The 19,212-nt window shown below is 34.8% G+C and overlaps 1 protein-coding gene across 1 annotated transcript in view; it reads right to left on the reverse strand.

Annotated features, from left to right (window-relative positions):
* The window catches only part of LOC106710415 (oxysterol-binding protein-related protein 9), a 45,666-nt gene that overhangs the window by 2,025 nt on the left and 24,429 nt on the right, over window positions 1–19,212 (reverse strand). Inside the window, exons 9-14 of the mRNA XM_045681456.1 lie at window positions 6,192–6,298; window positions 3,704–3,810; window positions 2,163–2,248; window positions 1,711–1,897; window positions 1,201–1,460; window positions 347–569 (exon numbers count right to left, since the gene is read on the reverse strand). Of these exons, the coding sequence (XP_045537412.1) occupies window positions 347–569; window positions 1,201–1,460; window positions 1,711–1,897; window positions 2,163–2,248; window positions 3,704–3,810; window positions 6,192–6,298 (970 nt within the window). The remainder of the gene's footprint in view (window positions 1–346; window positions 570–1,200; window positions 1,461–1,710; window positions 1,898–2,162; window positions 2,249–3,703; window positions 3,811–6,191; window positions 6,299–19,212) is intronic.

The raw sequence follows: 19,212 nt of genomic DNA on the forward strand, positions 1-19,212 counted from the left end.
ATGGCGGCTGACATAGTTTTGTATATGTGCAACGTTTTACATATAGGAATTAAAAAATAGTAAATAAACTTCGCTTTACTGTTTTACTACAATTAAGAATAAGTTGGCATTTTTTTTTAGAGAATAATCGTTGGAAGAGATTATCATAAGAGAAAAAGTGGTGGAAAAAAATAGAATTTATCGACGATTTCCTTCACGCAAAATTAAAAGAATCTAGTAATAAACATAGCCTACAATATAATATTTAAATTTAAATATGAAATATAACACTTGTATTAAAAGATATCATTTTTACAGTAGTTTCAACCTGGTAAAGACTTTCTGATATAATTCAGTATCCACTTACCCCAGATTCAGTCCAACGTCCATCCATCCTGGTATTCCACTCTCCTTGTGCAGTGTAATATGGTTTCTTTTCATTGACAGCGAACACTTCGCAAGTGACGCGATGCTTCTTGCCACCGTAGAAAGGCTTTGTAAGGAACTCGATATTAGCCTTGTGTCCTGTTTGTGGACATTCAATGCATACAGATCCACCTAACTCTATCCAAGGTACTGTTAGGATTGATCTGGAATAAAAAAATATTTTCTTGGTAATTTAACACTATCTTAAATGGTCATAGACATTTCTAATAGGTATTATTAAGATTAAAGGTAGGCAATGTATCTGGTTGCCTACCTTCAATCAAAGGAGACGCACAAAAAGAGGATATTTTCCCTTCGTATGCGTCTCCTCCTCCGCCAAGTCCATTTCCCCTCCTCACCTCTTTAAAAGAAAAGGGTGGGAAGGAAGAGAAGACTAAAATTATTGCTCTGGTAAACTCACTCATCAGATAAAACGCGGAATTGTTGCAACTTGACGCCTGTCTTCTGTGTGGTCGTGGTATTTCACAGAGCGAGGTCAATTTGTGCATGAGTCTGTTTGAGGAGTGTGATGCCGTAGGCCTAATTTAAGTCCTCTTTCCCTTCCCTTTCCTGTTAGAAAAGGATGGGAAGGGGCAGTGGATGGAAAAGGAAATATCTTCTTTTTGTGCGTCCCCTTCTCCATTGATTAAAGGTAGGCAACGCATCTGCATTCGTCAACTCCAGTCCGCCAGTCTATGGGCAACGGTCGCTTCGCTATTTCGGCGAATTCAAGTGGCCGTTTGCTCGTTTGCCACCTTTTGAAATAAAAAAAAATTGAAGGTTTCTGTTACTTACCGTCCATATCCATTAGGGAAGGTGACAGTATACTCCTCCCCATGATCCAGCAGCGTGACAACACCACGTCCGATATTGTGGACACCGATAGAGAGACCTAGAAACTTGCTCTTGGTCCACACCCAGGCATCGAACTGTATCCGCTTGTTGACGTGCTCCGCGTAGAACGCACTGATCGGTGGGTGATGAGACACCTGCTCGGCTACAAACGAGAGCTGCTCCGGAGAGCACCAGGGGACGGGACCATCGCCTACTTCTAGCTGGAATTTGATTTGAAAAAATGCCTATAACCAAAGACGTAGTCTTCCAAATTCAGACGACCTGGCATAATCCATTAGATTCTAGAAGCTTTTTTCTTTAAACATACTTTATTCATAGTGTTTTTATGTAATTCGGAGATTCACAAAATTCAAAATTTTAATGTCACCTTCAGTCTCACCAGGTCTTCTCTGTAATCTTAAAGAGTTCTGGTCTATTTTGGAAATCACTGGCCTAGTCTACTAATCTTACCTTCTCAGTAGAGGAGTTGTGTGAATCATTAGCTCCATCGAGATCCCAATGGCAGCGGAAGACCTCACCCAGCACTGGATTGTACGGCTTCTTGGCGACTTGAGACTTGCGACCAGCGTGGTACGAGCTGAGATACCATCGCACCACTTGTACCATCCGCTCTTTGGGTGTAGGCATGTCCACTATTCTAGAAAGAGTAAAAAATGCAACAAATGACTTTATTGTCACAAGACGAACAAAAGATTCAGAAGTCTATGGATTCCAGCGAACCTCATTGTTTAATTTTTTTCAGCAAATGATTTGATGCAACAATTTTGATAAATTCTATTAAATCTGAAATAAAAACTAGTTTGACTGGAAATATTAGTACTTATTAATGCTAACTGTTTTACAACGTGTTGTTATACATGTATTTATAACAGTAAAAACTCACAGATATTGTGTATACTAACTTGACAAACTGATCTGGATGCGCAAACGAGTCCGCATACATCTCGAGTAGCGATCTCCGTTCCAATATAAATGTAGGAAGGACCACCTGAAACAGACAGCAGAATACTTTCGTACTTATATGATTGAAAATTATTAGGACAGTGTGCGGAACTATTACACCATGGGTACTTCTACTCCAAGCTCCAATTACCTAGAGTTCTTTTTTAGTATACCATTAGTGTAGATTTCAAACTAAATCTTACTAATGTTATAAACTAGCTGTCGCCCCGAACTTAAAAAAAAAACTTAATAAGTAGCTATGTGTTCTTCCAGACTATGTTCTATGTGTGTGTCAAATTTCATCAAGATCCGTTGAGCATTTCCGGAGATACCTTCAAACAAACATCCATTTATCGATCCTTCTAAACATTGTCATTTATAATATTAGTAAGATGCGAATGTTTGGATGGATGTTTGTTTGAAGGTATCTTCAAAACGGCTCTACAGATCTTGATGAAATTTGGCATAGATGTAGATCATAGTCTGGAAGAACACATAGACTACTTATTAAGTTTTTCATAATGCCGCGCGGACGGAGTCGCGGACGACAGCTACGCTACAATAAGGGATACCAGTTAATGATTCTGAATTCGGTACTAAAGCAATTTCATTAAAGAACAAGAATAAATTTTAAAAAAGGTGTGCCTAAACTGTGACAAATTATATATATCGTTAAAACATTTTTTTTATTCCATTGCATATTTATTTGTAAGTAGAATTATGCATATGTGATGTTGAAACCATTCACTTACGTCATATCCGTTCCAATACAATGTAACATCATGATAAAATTTATTATTTACCGTGCTTATATACTTTAAAAATGTATAAATAGGTACAATGTATAAAATGTTCCGTTAAAATTTTGTACATGAGTCAAAAAGGTGATTTAAAAAACGCAGCAAATCTTGGATTAAAATGAAATCGATAACTACAATAAAAGCTAGCTCTTCATGCACTAAACACAAATACACATTTACTCGTGTAAACGTGATTTTTTGCTAAAGTAAAAGGGCTTATGCAGCTTTTCCTACATGGTTTAAACTTTGGAGAGCCTCTCCTGTAGTTATTAATTAACACATTGGCCCTTATTCGTAGGAGCCATCGATTTAGAGGTTATTAAATTGAAATGTACTTCAAGTTACCAACTTACATTTTTTAATTTTGTAGTACTAAAAAGTACCCATAACATGTTTCCTCGACGTATTTAAATAAGTTTTTTAAGTTTAATTTAACATTGATTAACAAGAAATTTCTAAGAATTATTAATTCGACATTAAAATTCACATCAGATGATTATTAGAGTAAGTTTACACTGTTGAAACACATATTATCATGTACATATTGTGTTGGGTTACGTTACCATTGGCGCGGTCCTGGCACACCTCTTTCGCTATTTCCACATTCATACACACGCATACATGCACATTTATTTAAGGTATCATAGTTAGAAACCCAGAGTTACAGTATCGACTGGTGTCGACAGTAGGGTCTGGCGTACCTTGGTGAGGTCCATGCCGATCTTGACCTGCGAGAGGAGGTGCGTCACGACGGAGCCGTGGTTCTCCATCGAGCCCAGGTCACTGTCCGACTCGTCTTCGTACAGCGCTGCAACAGACGGGCCTACAGTTAACATCTACATATAGTAATATATAATCCTACTAATATTTAAATGCGAAAGTTTAGATTAGATGGATGGATGGATGTTTGTTTGAAGGTATCTCCGTAACAGCACAACGGATCTTGACGAAATTTGGCACAGATGTAGAATATAGTCTGGAATAACACATAGGATACTTATTACGTTTTTTTTTAAATTCCGCGCGGACGGAGTCGCGGGCGACAGCTAGTAGATTATATTTAACAATGTTTATACATAACAAAAACACCTTCACTGCCAATATTATGAAATTATTTTTTGGCTACTATTGGTTACTTCCTCAGAATACATTTGGTATCTGGCAGAGTATATGAAATATCTATTTCTCATGGAGTTTTTGAGTTCTTTCAATATTCGTATATAAGTGATTATCTGATCGAGTTAAATTATCTTATATACAGAGATATGTATTTAAATTTTATCAAATAGGTATTATAAATAACAAGGCACGAAATTCTATTATAAAGATTTATCCACATTCGATTTAAATATGTTTCAAAGTAAACATTTGAGAATGCATCATTACTTAACGTAAGCAAAAAGAAACAATATGCAACAAAAAAACATAAAAGAGGTTTGTAATCCGACTACATGATGTATCAGACGATAAATCGAAAGATTTCTCCGAAGACCTCTTCTAAGGAAACAGGTCATTGTAAAATGTTTCTTATTTCCGTTGAGTAAGCGTCAGTTTCCTGCGACACGTTTGCGATGACTCATAAACTGCGATTGTTGTTTGCGAAAAGCTTATGAAAACGTATACACAATCTTGCTGAGAGTTTGCAAATCGGCATAAATATGAATGTATTACGAGTATATTAAAAAAGGTTTAATTAAATTTAAAACAAAAAGATATAAAACAGTTGTAATTCGAATTATCCAATCTTTAACAAAACATGAAGTATTTCTTATTAACGTTATAACGTTCTTTATAACGTTAGTTAGTATTGCCAAATCACCTATTTATTGAGATATTATTATCCTCGTCAGTCACTCTTTCTTGAGAGGGCTCAAACAAACAGATCGCAATATTTATACATGTTTCTCGGCAATGGAACCACGGTTAGCAAAAACATCGGATAAAAAATTGATTAATAGACCAGGCGAGAAAAATATACTTCGCCACTGGAGTCATTACCATTTTCTCATATGAAAAAAAAAAATCACACCCGAGACGTTATACATTTTGAGACACGTATTATTCCAAAAAAAAAAATTAAATATGTATCATACTGTTATAACGACTTTGGAATCTAAAGTCAGAGGTACATAACCCAGTACCGAAATATAAATCAAATTACCTATATATCATTAACATATCTATATATATAAAAGAAAGTCGTGTTAGTTACACTATTTATAACTCAAGAACGGCAGAATCGATTCGACTGAAAATTGGTGGGCAGGTAGCTTAGAACCAGGAAACGGACATAGGATAATTTTTACCCCGTTTTCTATTTTTTATTCCACGCGGACGGAGTCGCGGGTAAAAGCTAGTAACATAATATATTGTTGGCATACGTCACTGGTAGAGGAAACTGGTTACAAACGGCCGGCTGGTTGATTGGCGGCTATTGCTACTGCCCTTAGGGTTGTCGACTACGCCTTGCTAAATTATATTTAAGAATATAAAATATTTGAAGAACGTCTTATCTCACGTATATCGTCCGATGAACATTCGCCTTGAAGATGGACATCCGATGGGTCCGAAATTAGTCAGTGTCGTCATAGGACGATCATACATTAGTTAGCCGTTCTTAATTAGTTTTACGATAATGGCTCACGAAAGTTTAAACAGTAGGCGTAATAGGATAAAATATTAACATCCAAAACTTCAAAAATGTTTAGAATTCCTACTCAAATATCAGTAACCGTGACATTTTACTGCAGAATTACTTGTAAACATATCGTCACTGTTTTTAAGACGTACAATATTTATTTCTATACAAGTATTGCCAATTACGTATGGATTTTACTGTTCATTGAAAAGTTTTTATTCTATCAACTTAAAATGTTGCACATCGAAGGTACTTAAACTTCATATTCTTTTACTAAATTGGTGCTGCCCCTATTGTATCACAATCTGTTAACGACCGACGCTTCTTTTGTCCGTCTAATTCTAGCACGTGATTAGAATTAGCTCTTTGATACACCACAGTTCTAGTACGTGGACTGAACTTTTATCATGTGACGTCATTTCTATTACGTCAATATAGGATGTATCTATGACGTAAAAGTTTTAAAAGTTAACGAAGTTCTACATTAAAATATTATGTATGTTTAAAAACGAATTCAAGTTATAAGATAACTAGTTAGTTTTATATCTTACCATCGTAGTCGATTTCTCCATCATTGGTGCGCGGCAGATCTGCGGCGGGTGGGGCGGACGGCGTCTCCTGCTCCGCCGCGCCCTCTGCCTGGCAGCTACGCGTCACGCTGCAAAACAAAACAAGTTATCAAACTTCCTGCGATACTTCTAGTGCTATCTAAACTTTTTGTGTGAGACACTAAGTAGGCAACAATTTTTGGTATCGTCGAGATGTAAAGGGATGCAGGTGTGGGGTCATGATCATGCTTTCTCCCAGTAACGACCCTATTTAGCACCCATCTGAGCAGACTTACGGACAACGTACAGCCATAAAATTAAATTTAAACGCAAGTCTAATAAATTTGCTATTTATTGCACAAAAGTGATTTGTTGTGTTGAATATTGCAAAGGCTGCTATCAATTTTGTGCAAATTTACCAGTCGCAGTTAGCACAATGCATAACAGTTGGCAATAACAGTGCCCTGCACATAATTATACTTTCCTCTCATATACCGGATGACTGGTAGAGAATGCCTTTAGGCATTAAGTCCTCCTTGTACTTATAAAAGTGCTAAAGAATAAATAAATAAATAAAAAAAACAATAGCCAGGCGACCGTTAAATCGTACAATTAAACGGAAAACGGTCAACTCAAAATGTAATGTAAAATAACAATGGCAGATATTTTGCACAGAAGGTCGAAAAACAAAAAAAAGTAACAAATTCAGATAAAATAACTCTCGTCATAAAGAAATTATTTGTTAATTTATTTCTATTTTTATATAACTGTAATTCCACTGCCGTGTTTCGACAGTGGGAACACACACTAAGAAAATGTGACGATCGATATTGTAGCGAGTCAATATCACAGTAGCGCAAGTGAAATTAGGTTTATAGCATAGACAACAGACCGACCGTTGCTTCGCATTTCCAGCGCAGTATAGCAGACATATTTATTAATGTACGTACTGAATACTTTCACATTACACAAGTCTATAGATATAAAGATGAGGTGATGATATTGTACCTTAATTTTTTAGCTATTACAATTATGATGGATTAGTTGTCGCCTGCGACTTCGTCCGTGCTAAATTAAGCCAAAACTTAATTAGTAGACTATGTTCTACATCTATGTCAAATCTCATCGAGATCCATTAAGCCGTTTTGGAGATACCTTCTAATAAAATGTCCGTCCATCCGTCTATCCATATCCATCCATCTAAACATTGAAGTTTTTTTGTCTATTTGTAATATACTTGTAATTTTAATTTTCAAGCAGTTCAATATTAGTTGCTTTGTTACAGGATTTGGAGGAGTTAATGTCAAAATAGTCTTTATTAAGAGGGTTACACATGTTTCGACAATTCCCTGATTTTTGAAATACTCTAGATTTTTAGCTATTTCAATATGGTAGATTAAAGTAAGGTACCTATTATTTTATAAAAATATTAAGCCAAAAGACGAATAACTTGCCTACCACGCCTAGCATTAATTTACTAAAGGCATTAAATTATTTGGCACATTTCCATGTCTTTAAAACTGCAAAAAAAAATCAGCCACAAAAAAAATATGGAATTGTTGCGATAAAAATACGAACAAAGCATTTGTAACAAAATCCTGTTTCTGGTAGAGCTTTCATATTGAGAATGTTGGTTTTAGTATCGACCTTGCGTAATACGCATTTCTCACCTTGACACTTACCCGGGGTCAAAATCATTAAGTGTACAAAGTAAGGGTCGAATTCAGTAGAGCTACGAGTATTACTAGTAGAGGTTTTATACTTTAGTATTGTGTTTGTAATCGTCTTTGTAAAGTCGGGAAATATTAGGATAAAATCAACAGCAATTTATCAGATTTTCAAGTCTAATTGTGGAAATTAAGATTGATGGTATTCTAACAGAAGGTGACTTTTTAAGTTTGGGAGAAAAGACTTTGTTCTTTCACATTTTTATAGTCGCATATATTTAGTAGACAGTCAATACAAGCAAACTTAAATCATCGAAAGGTTAGTTCTAGATAATACCATTGATTACGATTCGTTAAATAAAACTCACGAGCTTACATTAACTTAACTACTAAAAGTATTTCATATGGGTGGTAGTATCGTGTGAAGCCTCAACAATTGGTAACCTTATACGATACCCTTTATTACATGCCTTCCGATAAGTGAGAGCTTCCATTAAAAGCAATGTAACAATATACATACATTGGTACAACTAAAGACTATGAATAGTGACTAAAATTTATGGATAGTGTTACGTAGAATTTAAATATGAAATTACATACTAGGCTTTATTGACTAGGTTATTTTTAAAGGTTACAGTCCTGTACAGCCGAGGATATTTAAGTCATTTTATACCAGAGAGGTGGTGTCCGACCTGATTGCGCTAAATGTAATCAGGCCGAAAACTTGTCATAGTAAGATAATAACGCACTAAATTGAAGCTCTATGATAGGACAGTTTGCTGCACGATATTCGAAACGGAAGCGATTAGATACTTCTAAAATGTAATCTTAGTGTCTTACTTCTTACTAATATTATAAATTACGAATGTTTATATGGATGGATGTTTGTTTGGAGGTACCACTAGAACGACTCAATGTTTCTTGATGAAATTTGGCACAGATGTAGAACGTAGTCTGGAAGAACATTTAGGCTACTTATTAAGGTTTTTTCGGCACGGACGGAGTCGCGGGCAACAGCTAGTACAAAATAAAGCAAACTTTTACTAGCGAGCTTTAAGTTGAAGCTAACAATTTATAAAATCTTCAAAAGACATTTCGCGTTACTATCGATGTAGATTTTTTTTGTTACATTTGCACATTTTATATTGAATACTATCACAAACATGCATTTTCACCTTTAAAATGCACGTTAGTTGTAAATTCTTGGGTCGTAATAACTGTCAATGCGTTAGAGACATTGTCAGGGTCGGCGGCAGGTATCGATTACCCGACATTGCCACTAAGCTTTTTGTTGATAACAGCTGTTAGTGACAACTGCAAACTTGACAATTATTACGCTGTATCAAAATACGTATCGTATTTGTTGTGTGAAAACATTGTATTAATATACTTGTCAAATAAGATATAAATAAATTTGAAGGTTGGATTTGCAATTTTTTTGTTACAATTTGTATTAAAACCGTACTTTTAAAACTTTTGAAAGGAGATTTGTATGTGTCAATCCAATAACCGCTAGAAATTTATATTTTGCCTAAGTTCCCTATAGACATAGTATTTAGTAGGTTATATTTCAGTGTTACATGAAAAGTTTTTGACACACTGTGATCATAAGATGGATTAATCGTGGGTTTCTGAGACCAAATCTCTCAAAACATATCGCCATTAATATCATTATCTTTGACAAAATAGACATAAAGATTTGTTTTAAACGAAGATTATGATCTCAGAAAGTCACGGTTAGAGATTAAAGACCGCGCTTAGATGTCTTCTAAGATACGGATCACCGAGTAATGTTTCTGAAGGTGAATATATTGCGGCAAATCACCTTATGAAACAAGCACGTTATTAATTTCAAAGTTAATTAAACAATTGCAAATTAAAGCTAATGGAATTACGATATTTAATTAAAATATCGTTCAAAGTTAATGGTAAATTACTACACGACAAGGTTGTTTATAAAGAGATCATATTTCTAGAGGTAAGAGTAGCTGCAAATGCAAAGCCTCAGGAGACTTAATAGACATTAATCAGTATCTTATTTCCATAAGAAAAAATGTAGTAATCTTCGTAATTTTGACTATGGAAAATTACAATATTCCCGCTAAATTAATATATTTTAACATTCATGTCACATAAATAAATTCAAATTGGATTTAGAAAGGCTTTTTATATTAACCTTTTACATTAAATGTACGTGCCTAGAATTTGCGTGAAAGATCGTATGATAAATTACATGGGACCTAGAGTGGTGCCTTGTGGGATGCCTTTTAACGTGTTAAGGCTTTTAAATTAATTCCTAGCGTAAACAGAATAAGGATATTTGTGTCGTTATAAAAGTAATTTTTAATAGCAAATTTATTTTAAATAGATGGTAAGAGATATTTTTTTTTTTTTTTTTTTTTTTTATAATTCCATTTTACCTCTGATAAATTTAGGTCAGAGATCTTATGAGACTTTGTATTTTATCTTGTTTACATTGGTTTTTATGTTATGATTTTAATTTTACTTATACAATATTTAAATACTTTTATATATTAGGTCCTTACATATGAAATTGGCGTTTTGTATGGGAGGAACAAAAAGTCGAATATTTTTTAATATAATATATTTAATTAATCAAAGTATGAACCATTATTTTCTATGTACTTTTGCCATCTCATAGGTAGTTCATTGATCCCTTTACTAAAAAAACCAGTCGGACGGGAATCAATAAAATCTTTGAAGGCGATTTGGACTGCCCCATCGGAGTTGAATTTTTTCCCTTGCAAGATGTTATCCAAATTTCGAAAAAAATGGTAATCTGTTGGAGCAAGGTCCGGGGAGTACGGAGGATGTCTTAGACTTTCCAATTGAAGCTCTTCTAATTTAGTAGCCGTCTGTTGCGCAGTGTGTGGTCTAGCGTTGTCGTGAAGCAGCAGTGGCGTGGAGCGATTGACCAGCCTAGGTTGTTTAGCCGCTAGCTTTTCCATCATGGTTTGCAATTGCTGACAATAGACATCAGCCGTAATAGTCTGGCCAGATTTGAGAAAACTGTAATGAACAATACCGGCACTAGTCCACCAAACGCTTACAAATAACTTTTTTGGGGTTAATTTTCGCTTGGGGCAGGATTTGGCTGGCTGGCCAGGATCCAACCATTGCGCTGAGCGCTTCCGATTATCGTAAAGAACCCATTTTTCATCACAGGTAATGATTCGGTTTAAAATACCTTCATTATTGTGCCGGTTTAGTAATGTAACGCAACAGTCGACGCGCGTTTGCCGGTTTGCTTCAGTCAATTCGTGAGGTACCCACCTTTCAAGCTTTTTAATCTTCCCAATTTGCTTCAAGTGAATTAAAACAGTTTTATCACTAACATCGCAGCCTGCAGCTAACTCGGACGTGGTTTGCGATGGATCCGCTTCCACAATAGCCTTCAACTCTTCATTATCAACTTGAGTCTCAGGCCGTCCACGGGGCTTGTTCTGCAGATCGAAATTTCCAGAACGAAAACGTTGGAACCAAAAACGAACTGTGTTTTCTTTTGCAACACGACCGCCATACACATCATTCACCCTTCGAGTCGTTTCCGCAGCACTAGTGCCACGGCGGAACTCGTACTCGTAAATAATGCGATATTTTAAGTTTTCCATTTTGTAAAATGAGTGACGCAAACAGAAAAAAACAGAAGAAAAAAAACAAATGAATGACGGTCATCGAACCACAAATACATGAGTCTATAGCTGTACAAATTTGAATTTGGAATTCCTTACCAAAGAGGAGAAATTCGTGATTAAAGTGGCCAGTACGAAAAACGCCAATTTCATATGTAAGGACCTAATATTTAGCTACGTTTAACAAGTTACATTTTTATTACACTTTATATAATTTTTCTCTTAAAGTTACGATTTTTTCGAGTGTATAACTATATTACTATTTCTTAATATTTCTCTATATTTTGTCTATTTGTTTATATTACATACGAGGTAGATGCTACTACGCTTCCAAGCATATTTATATTTATTCAACACACTATTTTTGTTATTGTTTTTATTTATATTTTATTGTCCAAACTGTCGCACACGAGTGTCACATCAGATATTACACATGTTTTGTATTACGGCATGTCCTTAGTTTTAGTCTCACTATTTTGGCCATTTGGCCTTTTGAATCCAGTGCTTCCTAAGACTTCAGCATCTGGTAGCGGTTTTTGTTACTTATTGTAAATGGTTGGACATACTGCAAATATGATCCAATGCATTTGCTTATTTATCCGCCTGATTCTTTTATGGCCTTTTGAAACATTGGTAACTTTCTCTTCTACTGTGATTTCTATTCTGTTGCATTATTCTTCTTGTTTTGTTGCATTAATTCCTTAGCTTACTTTCATAATTTTCTAACCTTGGTTTTGGACTGCTGCTATTTCTTAGACTTCTGGTAATTGGTCTATTTTCTAACGAAAATAGCTCCAGTTATCTGTTTTACTTATTTATCCTTTATTTGATTACAATTTTTTGCTCTTAATTTTTTTTTACTATATTATACTATTTCTTTATTTACTATTTTTCTCTCTTCTGTCCTCCGCCAGGTTATTTTATCCGTGGAAAAGTCGTAATTACAACTAAGTTGTTATCCGGCTTTTACCTTATAGTCTTTTTTAATTGCCAGGCGTCCTGTAACTGCTTCAACAATATGCGACACTATACCTTGCTAGGGCGTCCCATTTTTTACGAATAGGGCACATATCATTAAATGCGTTATGATTTGTTTTCTCTGCCTTGGCAGTGCAACAGTTCCGGCAAGTTGGGGCATCACCTGCAAGCCAAGCCTCACAGTTGTTACGCATATGAGGACCTCCGCAATGACTACAAACGTCTTCTGTTTCCGTGCATAATCTCCGGGTGTGGCCATAACCAAGACAGCGCGAACACTGTACCAGCGGGGTCTGGTCCATGACTCGTATTCTTTGGAGATCTATATGGACTTTCCCCGCTGCCACTAATGCTTGCCACACTTTCGGGGATACCTGAATGACCACGTGGTTAACGTGTGAATTTTTTGTCTTTTTTCTATATTTTATTTTAGCTCTAAATAGTTCTTCAGATATGTCAGCAAAAATTTGCCTATTTTGATTTTTTAAGGCCGAGAGTAGGTCGTCATCTGTATTTATGGCAAGGACGTCTCTCATAATAATGAGAGGGTCCTTGTTTTCCATCTCTTGCACTTCTAATTCAGGCGCCGTCGTCTTTATTTTTTCCGCGATATTTTTAGTTTGAGTTAACGTTTTACAGCCCACTATGACCTTTTGATCCTTAGCTTTTCGTATCCGATCTACCGTTAAACCACTGGTCTTGGCGTCAACCGCCTTTCTGATTTTTTCGATCACGTCGCCACTGGTATCCTCCACTGCATTTGACGACACCATGATCGAGTACATCTGCGTTGTTTCATTTCGCTTCAGGGCTTCTGCCCTGGAATTACTCGATATGGCGCTCGTTGCTGCAACACTCGCATACGTTTGTTCTTCCTGATCCTTCTTGTAATTTTCTATAGTCTCAGTCAGTTTTTTCATGTTATTATTGTTCTCTGTTATTAATTTTGCCTGTTCGTTCATTTTAATTATCAAAACATTTTTGTCTACTGGCTGTACCCTTTCCACGTTTGGTTCTATTTGTTTTTCTTCGTTCTGTCTGCTCTCCTTATTTCTTGCACTTTCTGCTTCCTCAACTAATTGGTATAGTCTTTCTACTGCGTTAATGACTTCGTTTTTTATTTCGGTTTTGATGTTTCTGGAATTTGCTAAATTTATTTTTGCTTTTTGTTGACATGCTCTCGCTTCAGTTAGTCTATCCATATATTTTGACTTCTCCTTCTTTGTAGTGGGGCTCGTGTTCTTCTCTTTTGGGTCCAGTTTCCCCCCCGCTTCCCATTCCCCTATACTCCTCCTTACTTTTGACGCTTGGGGTTGTGGCAGCGTTTCTTGGGTACCTGATACTCCTGCCATTTCCACTCGAGAAGGGCCAGCCTGGGTCCCTGTGGTCCCTGATTTCTTTTCCGGGGTACGGTAGCCAAACATCCCCTCGTATGTTCGTCAATCTAACAATACTTAAATTTAAGTAACAATTTTTTGATGTGCAATTTTGTATAAGTAGTATAAATGCACTTGTCAAATTTATATATTTATAGTACTTGTTAAAGGTAGCTTCACAGTTATTTATAAGTCGCGAGCTAATTTTTACATTTACTTAATCTATAAATTAATTAGTTAAATTACAAATTTATTTTATTTTACTTAATGTCAAGTCGTCCCGACAACGTAACGTTATTTATTTATTACCAACTAATTTTATATACACCATTTAGTAGTACCTGTCATATGATTTACTTAAACTAATTTATTTTTAATAATTTTTTTTTGAACATTTTTATAATTTTTGAAATTTTATTTTTTCAACAACTAATTAATTTTTATACACTTTTTTACATCAAAGGTTATTTTTTAAACAGTTTCTATTATATGAACTCACTAGTTTAGAAAAATGTCAACAAACAAAAATGTCTATTTTAGTTTATAATTACGTAATACAATTTTTCTTTTCTAAATATTTTCGGATCCAAGTGTCCGATTTTAATGATCTAAACGGTGTTTGCTTTGTCTAGCAAAGTAGGTCAATAATTCGTATTCAGTTGGTCACAATATGTCCTGGATCGATGACCTCGTGGCCACGCGGTCTTCTGTAGTCGACTGTTTCTTGGCCGTTTTTTGTCCAAAAAATATAAAATTTTTATGGCCTGTAGAGTTCAATTAGGTGTTTCCAGGGATCTAATAAAATTCATATGTCGTCGATCTATTTCAGGAGTTATTAATTTTTCAAAATTTGCAAAAAGTTTTTCTTCTATATTTTTCGATATAGTTGTCCGATCTCAATGACCGATACGTCAATCGTCTTGGCTCACTAAGGGCAATCGTTTGACACTATAAACGTTTCTGTAGAATGCCCAGAAAAAAATTTACGTGCCACGTGGTTTTCAGAAAAATGTCAATTTTAGCCACAATTTTCCGCGGAAAAATCTGGATCTTGCCTCAAAGATACTTCGTATTAGGGCGCATATGATAGCATTTTCAAAACTACCCGTCAAAGATCTTATTTGCGCAGCGTTGCGCCTTGAAAGTTGCAAAAACACAAAAATTTCACTTTTTGAGTTATAACTTTTTACATGTTTGAGATGTCAAAAATCTGCTAACAGGTTCGGGTCCCTCTCGTTGAGGCGCATCTTATGATATATCACACGATTTGAGCACTTTTTACCACTTATAGGATTTTTCGAACGCGGAGCGACTTAAAAACGATGCGCGCGGGACGACGTCTGGCACGCGACTGGGTAAGAGATATTACCCATCCGACGAAAAGAGTTACAACTCTTAAGGGCGCAATTTCATTAGTCGATACCTAGATCGTTATACAGAATGCGTGGGAAAGAGATTTCTTGTTCACGCATGCTATAGCGCTGGCATGCAAGAACCATTTTCATTAGTCGCTAGCGCCCGCATTAGTGCATGAGTTGGGCGACAATTCTTACCTTTCCTTATCGCGAATTGTACCTACTTATCAACTTAGTCCCCTCGACGCCTGCTTTACAGCGACTGATCATTTTCATTTGTCGTTAGCCCGTATGCGGGGAGTCTTCGCATCTTTATAACGACCGAGTTATCGACTAATAAGGACGACGAAATATACTTAAACATATATGTCAGAACTAAGGACGTTGATTTAAGAGTGACTAAAAAATAAACTAAATAAAAATCTATAGGCAAAATCAGTGGCTGCTTATAGTGACATATACAAAGTCGAAACAAAAGCAAACTTAAAGCCTACAAAGGCAAAGAGCTTTTGTCAGTAAAACAATAGAAACAAAAGAAGAATTTCTAACTTTACTGTTGTCAATTTGACAAATTTAGATTTAAACCGAAGCATGCCAGATTGAAACCTGACTATAAATTTGTTTTGCAATTTCCAATTCGAAATTCAAATTCACGATTCTATTTGCATTTAGTTCAGTTCTAGTTTTGAGTCTAGAAATATTTAAAAGCTTGCAGCATTCAATAAACAGTGTTCAGTCTTGTAACAGGTATTTCAAATTGTACCTATTCATTTGGTACAATGAAATACAAACAAGAATATAATGTAGCCTTGGTCATTTCACTGCCTACAAGGAACATGGCAAATAAAATGAAAACACAACAAATGGTATTAATGTCGGTTCGCCGCGGGCAGTCTTTGATCACAAAAATATAAGGCCATTCGTACATAAAAAGAAAAAAAAATACAAAGCGATTAATCAAAATGTATTATAAAGACGTTAAAGATTTAATGAGCGCATTTTTATTAGGGAGATGTAACGTCACAATTTGACATTGGTTCATTCATGCATGTTTTTTTTTTTATTTATTTATTTATATTAAACAGGGTACAAAATACAAAGTTATATTAAAAGTGTCTATAAACCCATCGTGGGTTTGTCCAGACACTTTGGTACTACGCTATGAGATATAACTGAAGGTAAGTTTAGATTAATTTTTTAAACAGCAACTAAGTGACTATTTGAAAAGTAATTTGGGTTTCGACTGCCGTTATACTTGTATTGAATCATATTGATATCTCTCTTTTGTCAAAGATAATGTGAGGGATGACGATATGTCAAAACAAGTGAAAATGCAGTCGGAATCCACAGTTATGTCTCGAAGCACAATCTTGATGCTGCGTCAGATTTTCGTATCTATATAATAATTTTGATGAATTTTTAAATCACAACATAAGTTAAGGCTTCTGAAAATTGTTCAGTTATTCAAGACAACACAGATAAAAATTCAAAATTCAACAAATTAACATTCTCACCTCTCGCTTTCTCGCCTTAGCGACCATCTCCTGGATGTAAGCGCCCGAATCATGGTTACACGATTATACCACTTATGTCATCACATTTAGAGTTCAATTTATATTCAAAAAAATGTTTCGAATCACAGTCAAATTTATTCACATAAGCCACAAGATCAGTCTATAGAACTTATTTAAGTAATAACAATACAAAACACTTCATATTTGCTATTTACAAAGAAGTATGAATTATATTAATGTCAAAAAACGGGTTCAAAATGTTTAAGGAAAAGCGGGTTATAAAATATAAAACTTATATCTGCTCATTAAAAAATTGTCTTTTAACTTTAAATTTCAATTAGCTCAGTAAGAATAAAAAAAATAAACACAAAAAAATGCTCCATTGTTATAATAACAATTAAACTACCGGTCGCCCGCGGCATCAGCGCAGAAAAAAAGTAGCCTTTAATATGCCCGCATGTATTAGCTATCGGATTCGCGGACAGACGGACAAAAAAAAATAGTTTTTCGTTATCTTTAACGCAAATCATCGTGTGACGAAATATATATTTTTATCGATATTACATACAGACACTCCAATTTTATTAATATGTATAAATGTTTAGATAACTAAAGCTGAAGCTGAAGTTAGCTTAGTCATTTCATTTGGAACATATATTTACTTATTTACAGTGCGTAAGTGACTTACATAATACGCGGCCAAGGTCTGGAATATCAGTTAATCCTTCAGATTATACCGTGGGCGTATGAAAGGGGATAATACATTCAAAAGGCTTTCGAGGAGTCTTTATATAAGATTCTGTACGTAACATCGAAATACGAGGTTTAAAGAAGTGAGTGATTTATTTCTATTCAGTGTCAAACTGCAGGTTCTATCTCAGATTTAATAAATTTCTGATAAATCTATAATGTATGTATAATACCTTATCCAAGAAAAGTAGGTGGATACGACACAAATAAATTTTCAATTTATAAAAAGAAAATAAACAAAATTGAAACGGTTTAAGTTCCGTTTTAGTTGTTCCAAACATTCCATGGACATAAAGATATAAAATAATTATTGTTACTAAGAATATAGTATTCTTTATTTTTATTGATGTAGTCTACTTATGTTAAATAATATCGTAGTGATTGTTACCACAAGTGCGTACCCTGGGAAGCTAAATATTCGGATGACGCTCTATCGAGCAAAGTGTCTATATGTATAACTCTACCATGATCCAGCGAAACCAATTAGTATCAGTGAATCAACTTCAATTAATAAATGTTTTGAAGTACGATGTTTTTCTGAAAGGTATGGAAAACTAGGGATTTCTTATTTAACAAACAAACTGACCATATTTGTCTAGTAATCCTCTTACTATCCTTCCAATAATGTATCAACACATTCGTAGAAAAGAGTTACATCTATTTACGGGACATCTTATGAGATGTAATTGTTTTCAGTGCTTAGGTTGGAATTCATGCTGAGTCAGTACCATAACACATTTCTCAACAATTTACCTTTTTAAGTCTAAAAAATCGAAGAAACGGGATTTTGGGAAAGAATATTTCATATGGATTATTAAACATGCATAAATAACGCGTAGTAACGTTTTTCAGTTTAATGAAAACAGGTGTTAAACACAATTTTATGACTTTTATATTGCAATTCGATTTTATAGTCATTGAATACCTACGGTCAAAAAATTCAGCAACAAAATCGGTTTCCATTATCCTTGGCCTGAATTTAATATTTCATCACACGACAATTTGCACAATTCAAATGTTCCAAATACATTTGTAAACTGTATTATCATAATTTTAAAAGTTTTGCGTTTAAAGAATTATTACTATTTTGGTTTAACTTAAACGGGAGCATAAACCAATTTCTAAATAATTTTATTATATATACTTTTAAATAACTATCTTTGTGGTATGGTTAGCTGTAAGAGAACTCTTTTTAGAGTGCAGTCCACCAGTACTTCAACGTATTTCTATTGTAATATTTAAAAAAAAACATTTTTAATGTACAAAGCTTAAATGAATAAAAAATATTTTCATAAACACTTAATTGATTATTAAAGAGAGAGAATATTACCTATTTAAATATATTAAATTAAAACAAAAATAGTCACGATTTTTTTATAAACACAACTATTAGGCCACTTAATAACAATAACAACGCACTACAAGGAGGTAATGAAACTAATAAATTTCCTCGTTGACACGAACGGATAAGCGTTTAAAAATTAACACAAATTGGTATAAAAAAACTGTTCACTATTCGTACTGTAATACACTTAAATGATATATTGAAAAATACACTAAAATCTATTCGACGCGTGTAAACGTAACAACGTCCTTGGACCGTACGAGGGGTGGTTTAGTCTAGTGATGATCCAGCATCGGTCGTGGTCCATGTAATATCGATCGAATTTTGACTGCGTCAAACGCACGTGCGCATCGCGGCACGGTCCGACGTGCACTGAAAAGCTAAAG

The sequence above is a fragment of the Papilio machaon genome, chromosome 16, assembly GCF_912999745.1.
Source record: "Papilio machaon chromosome 16, ilPapMach1.1, whole genome shotgun sequence".
Lineage (NCBI taxonomy): Eukaryota > Metazoa > Arthropoda > Insecta > Lepidoptera > Papilionidae > Papilio > Papilio machaon.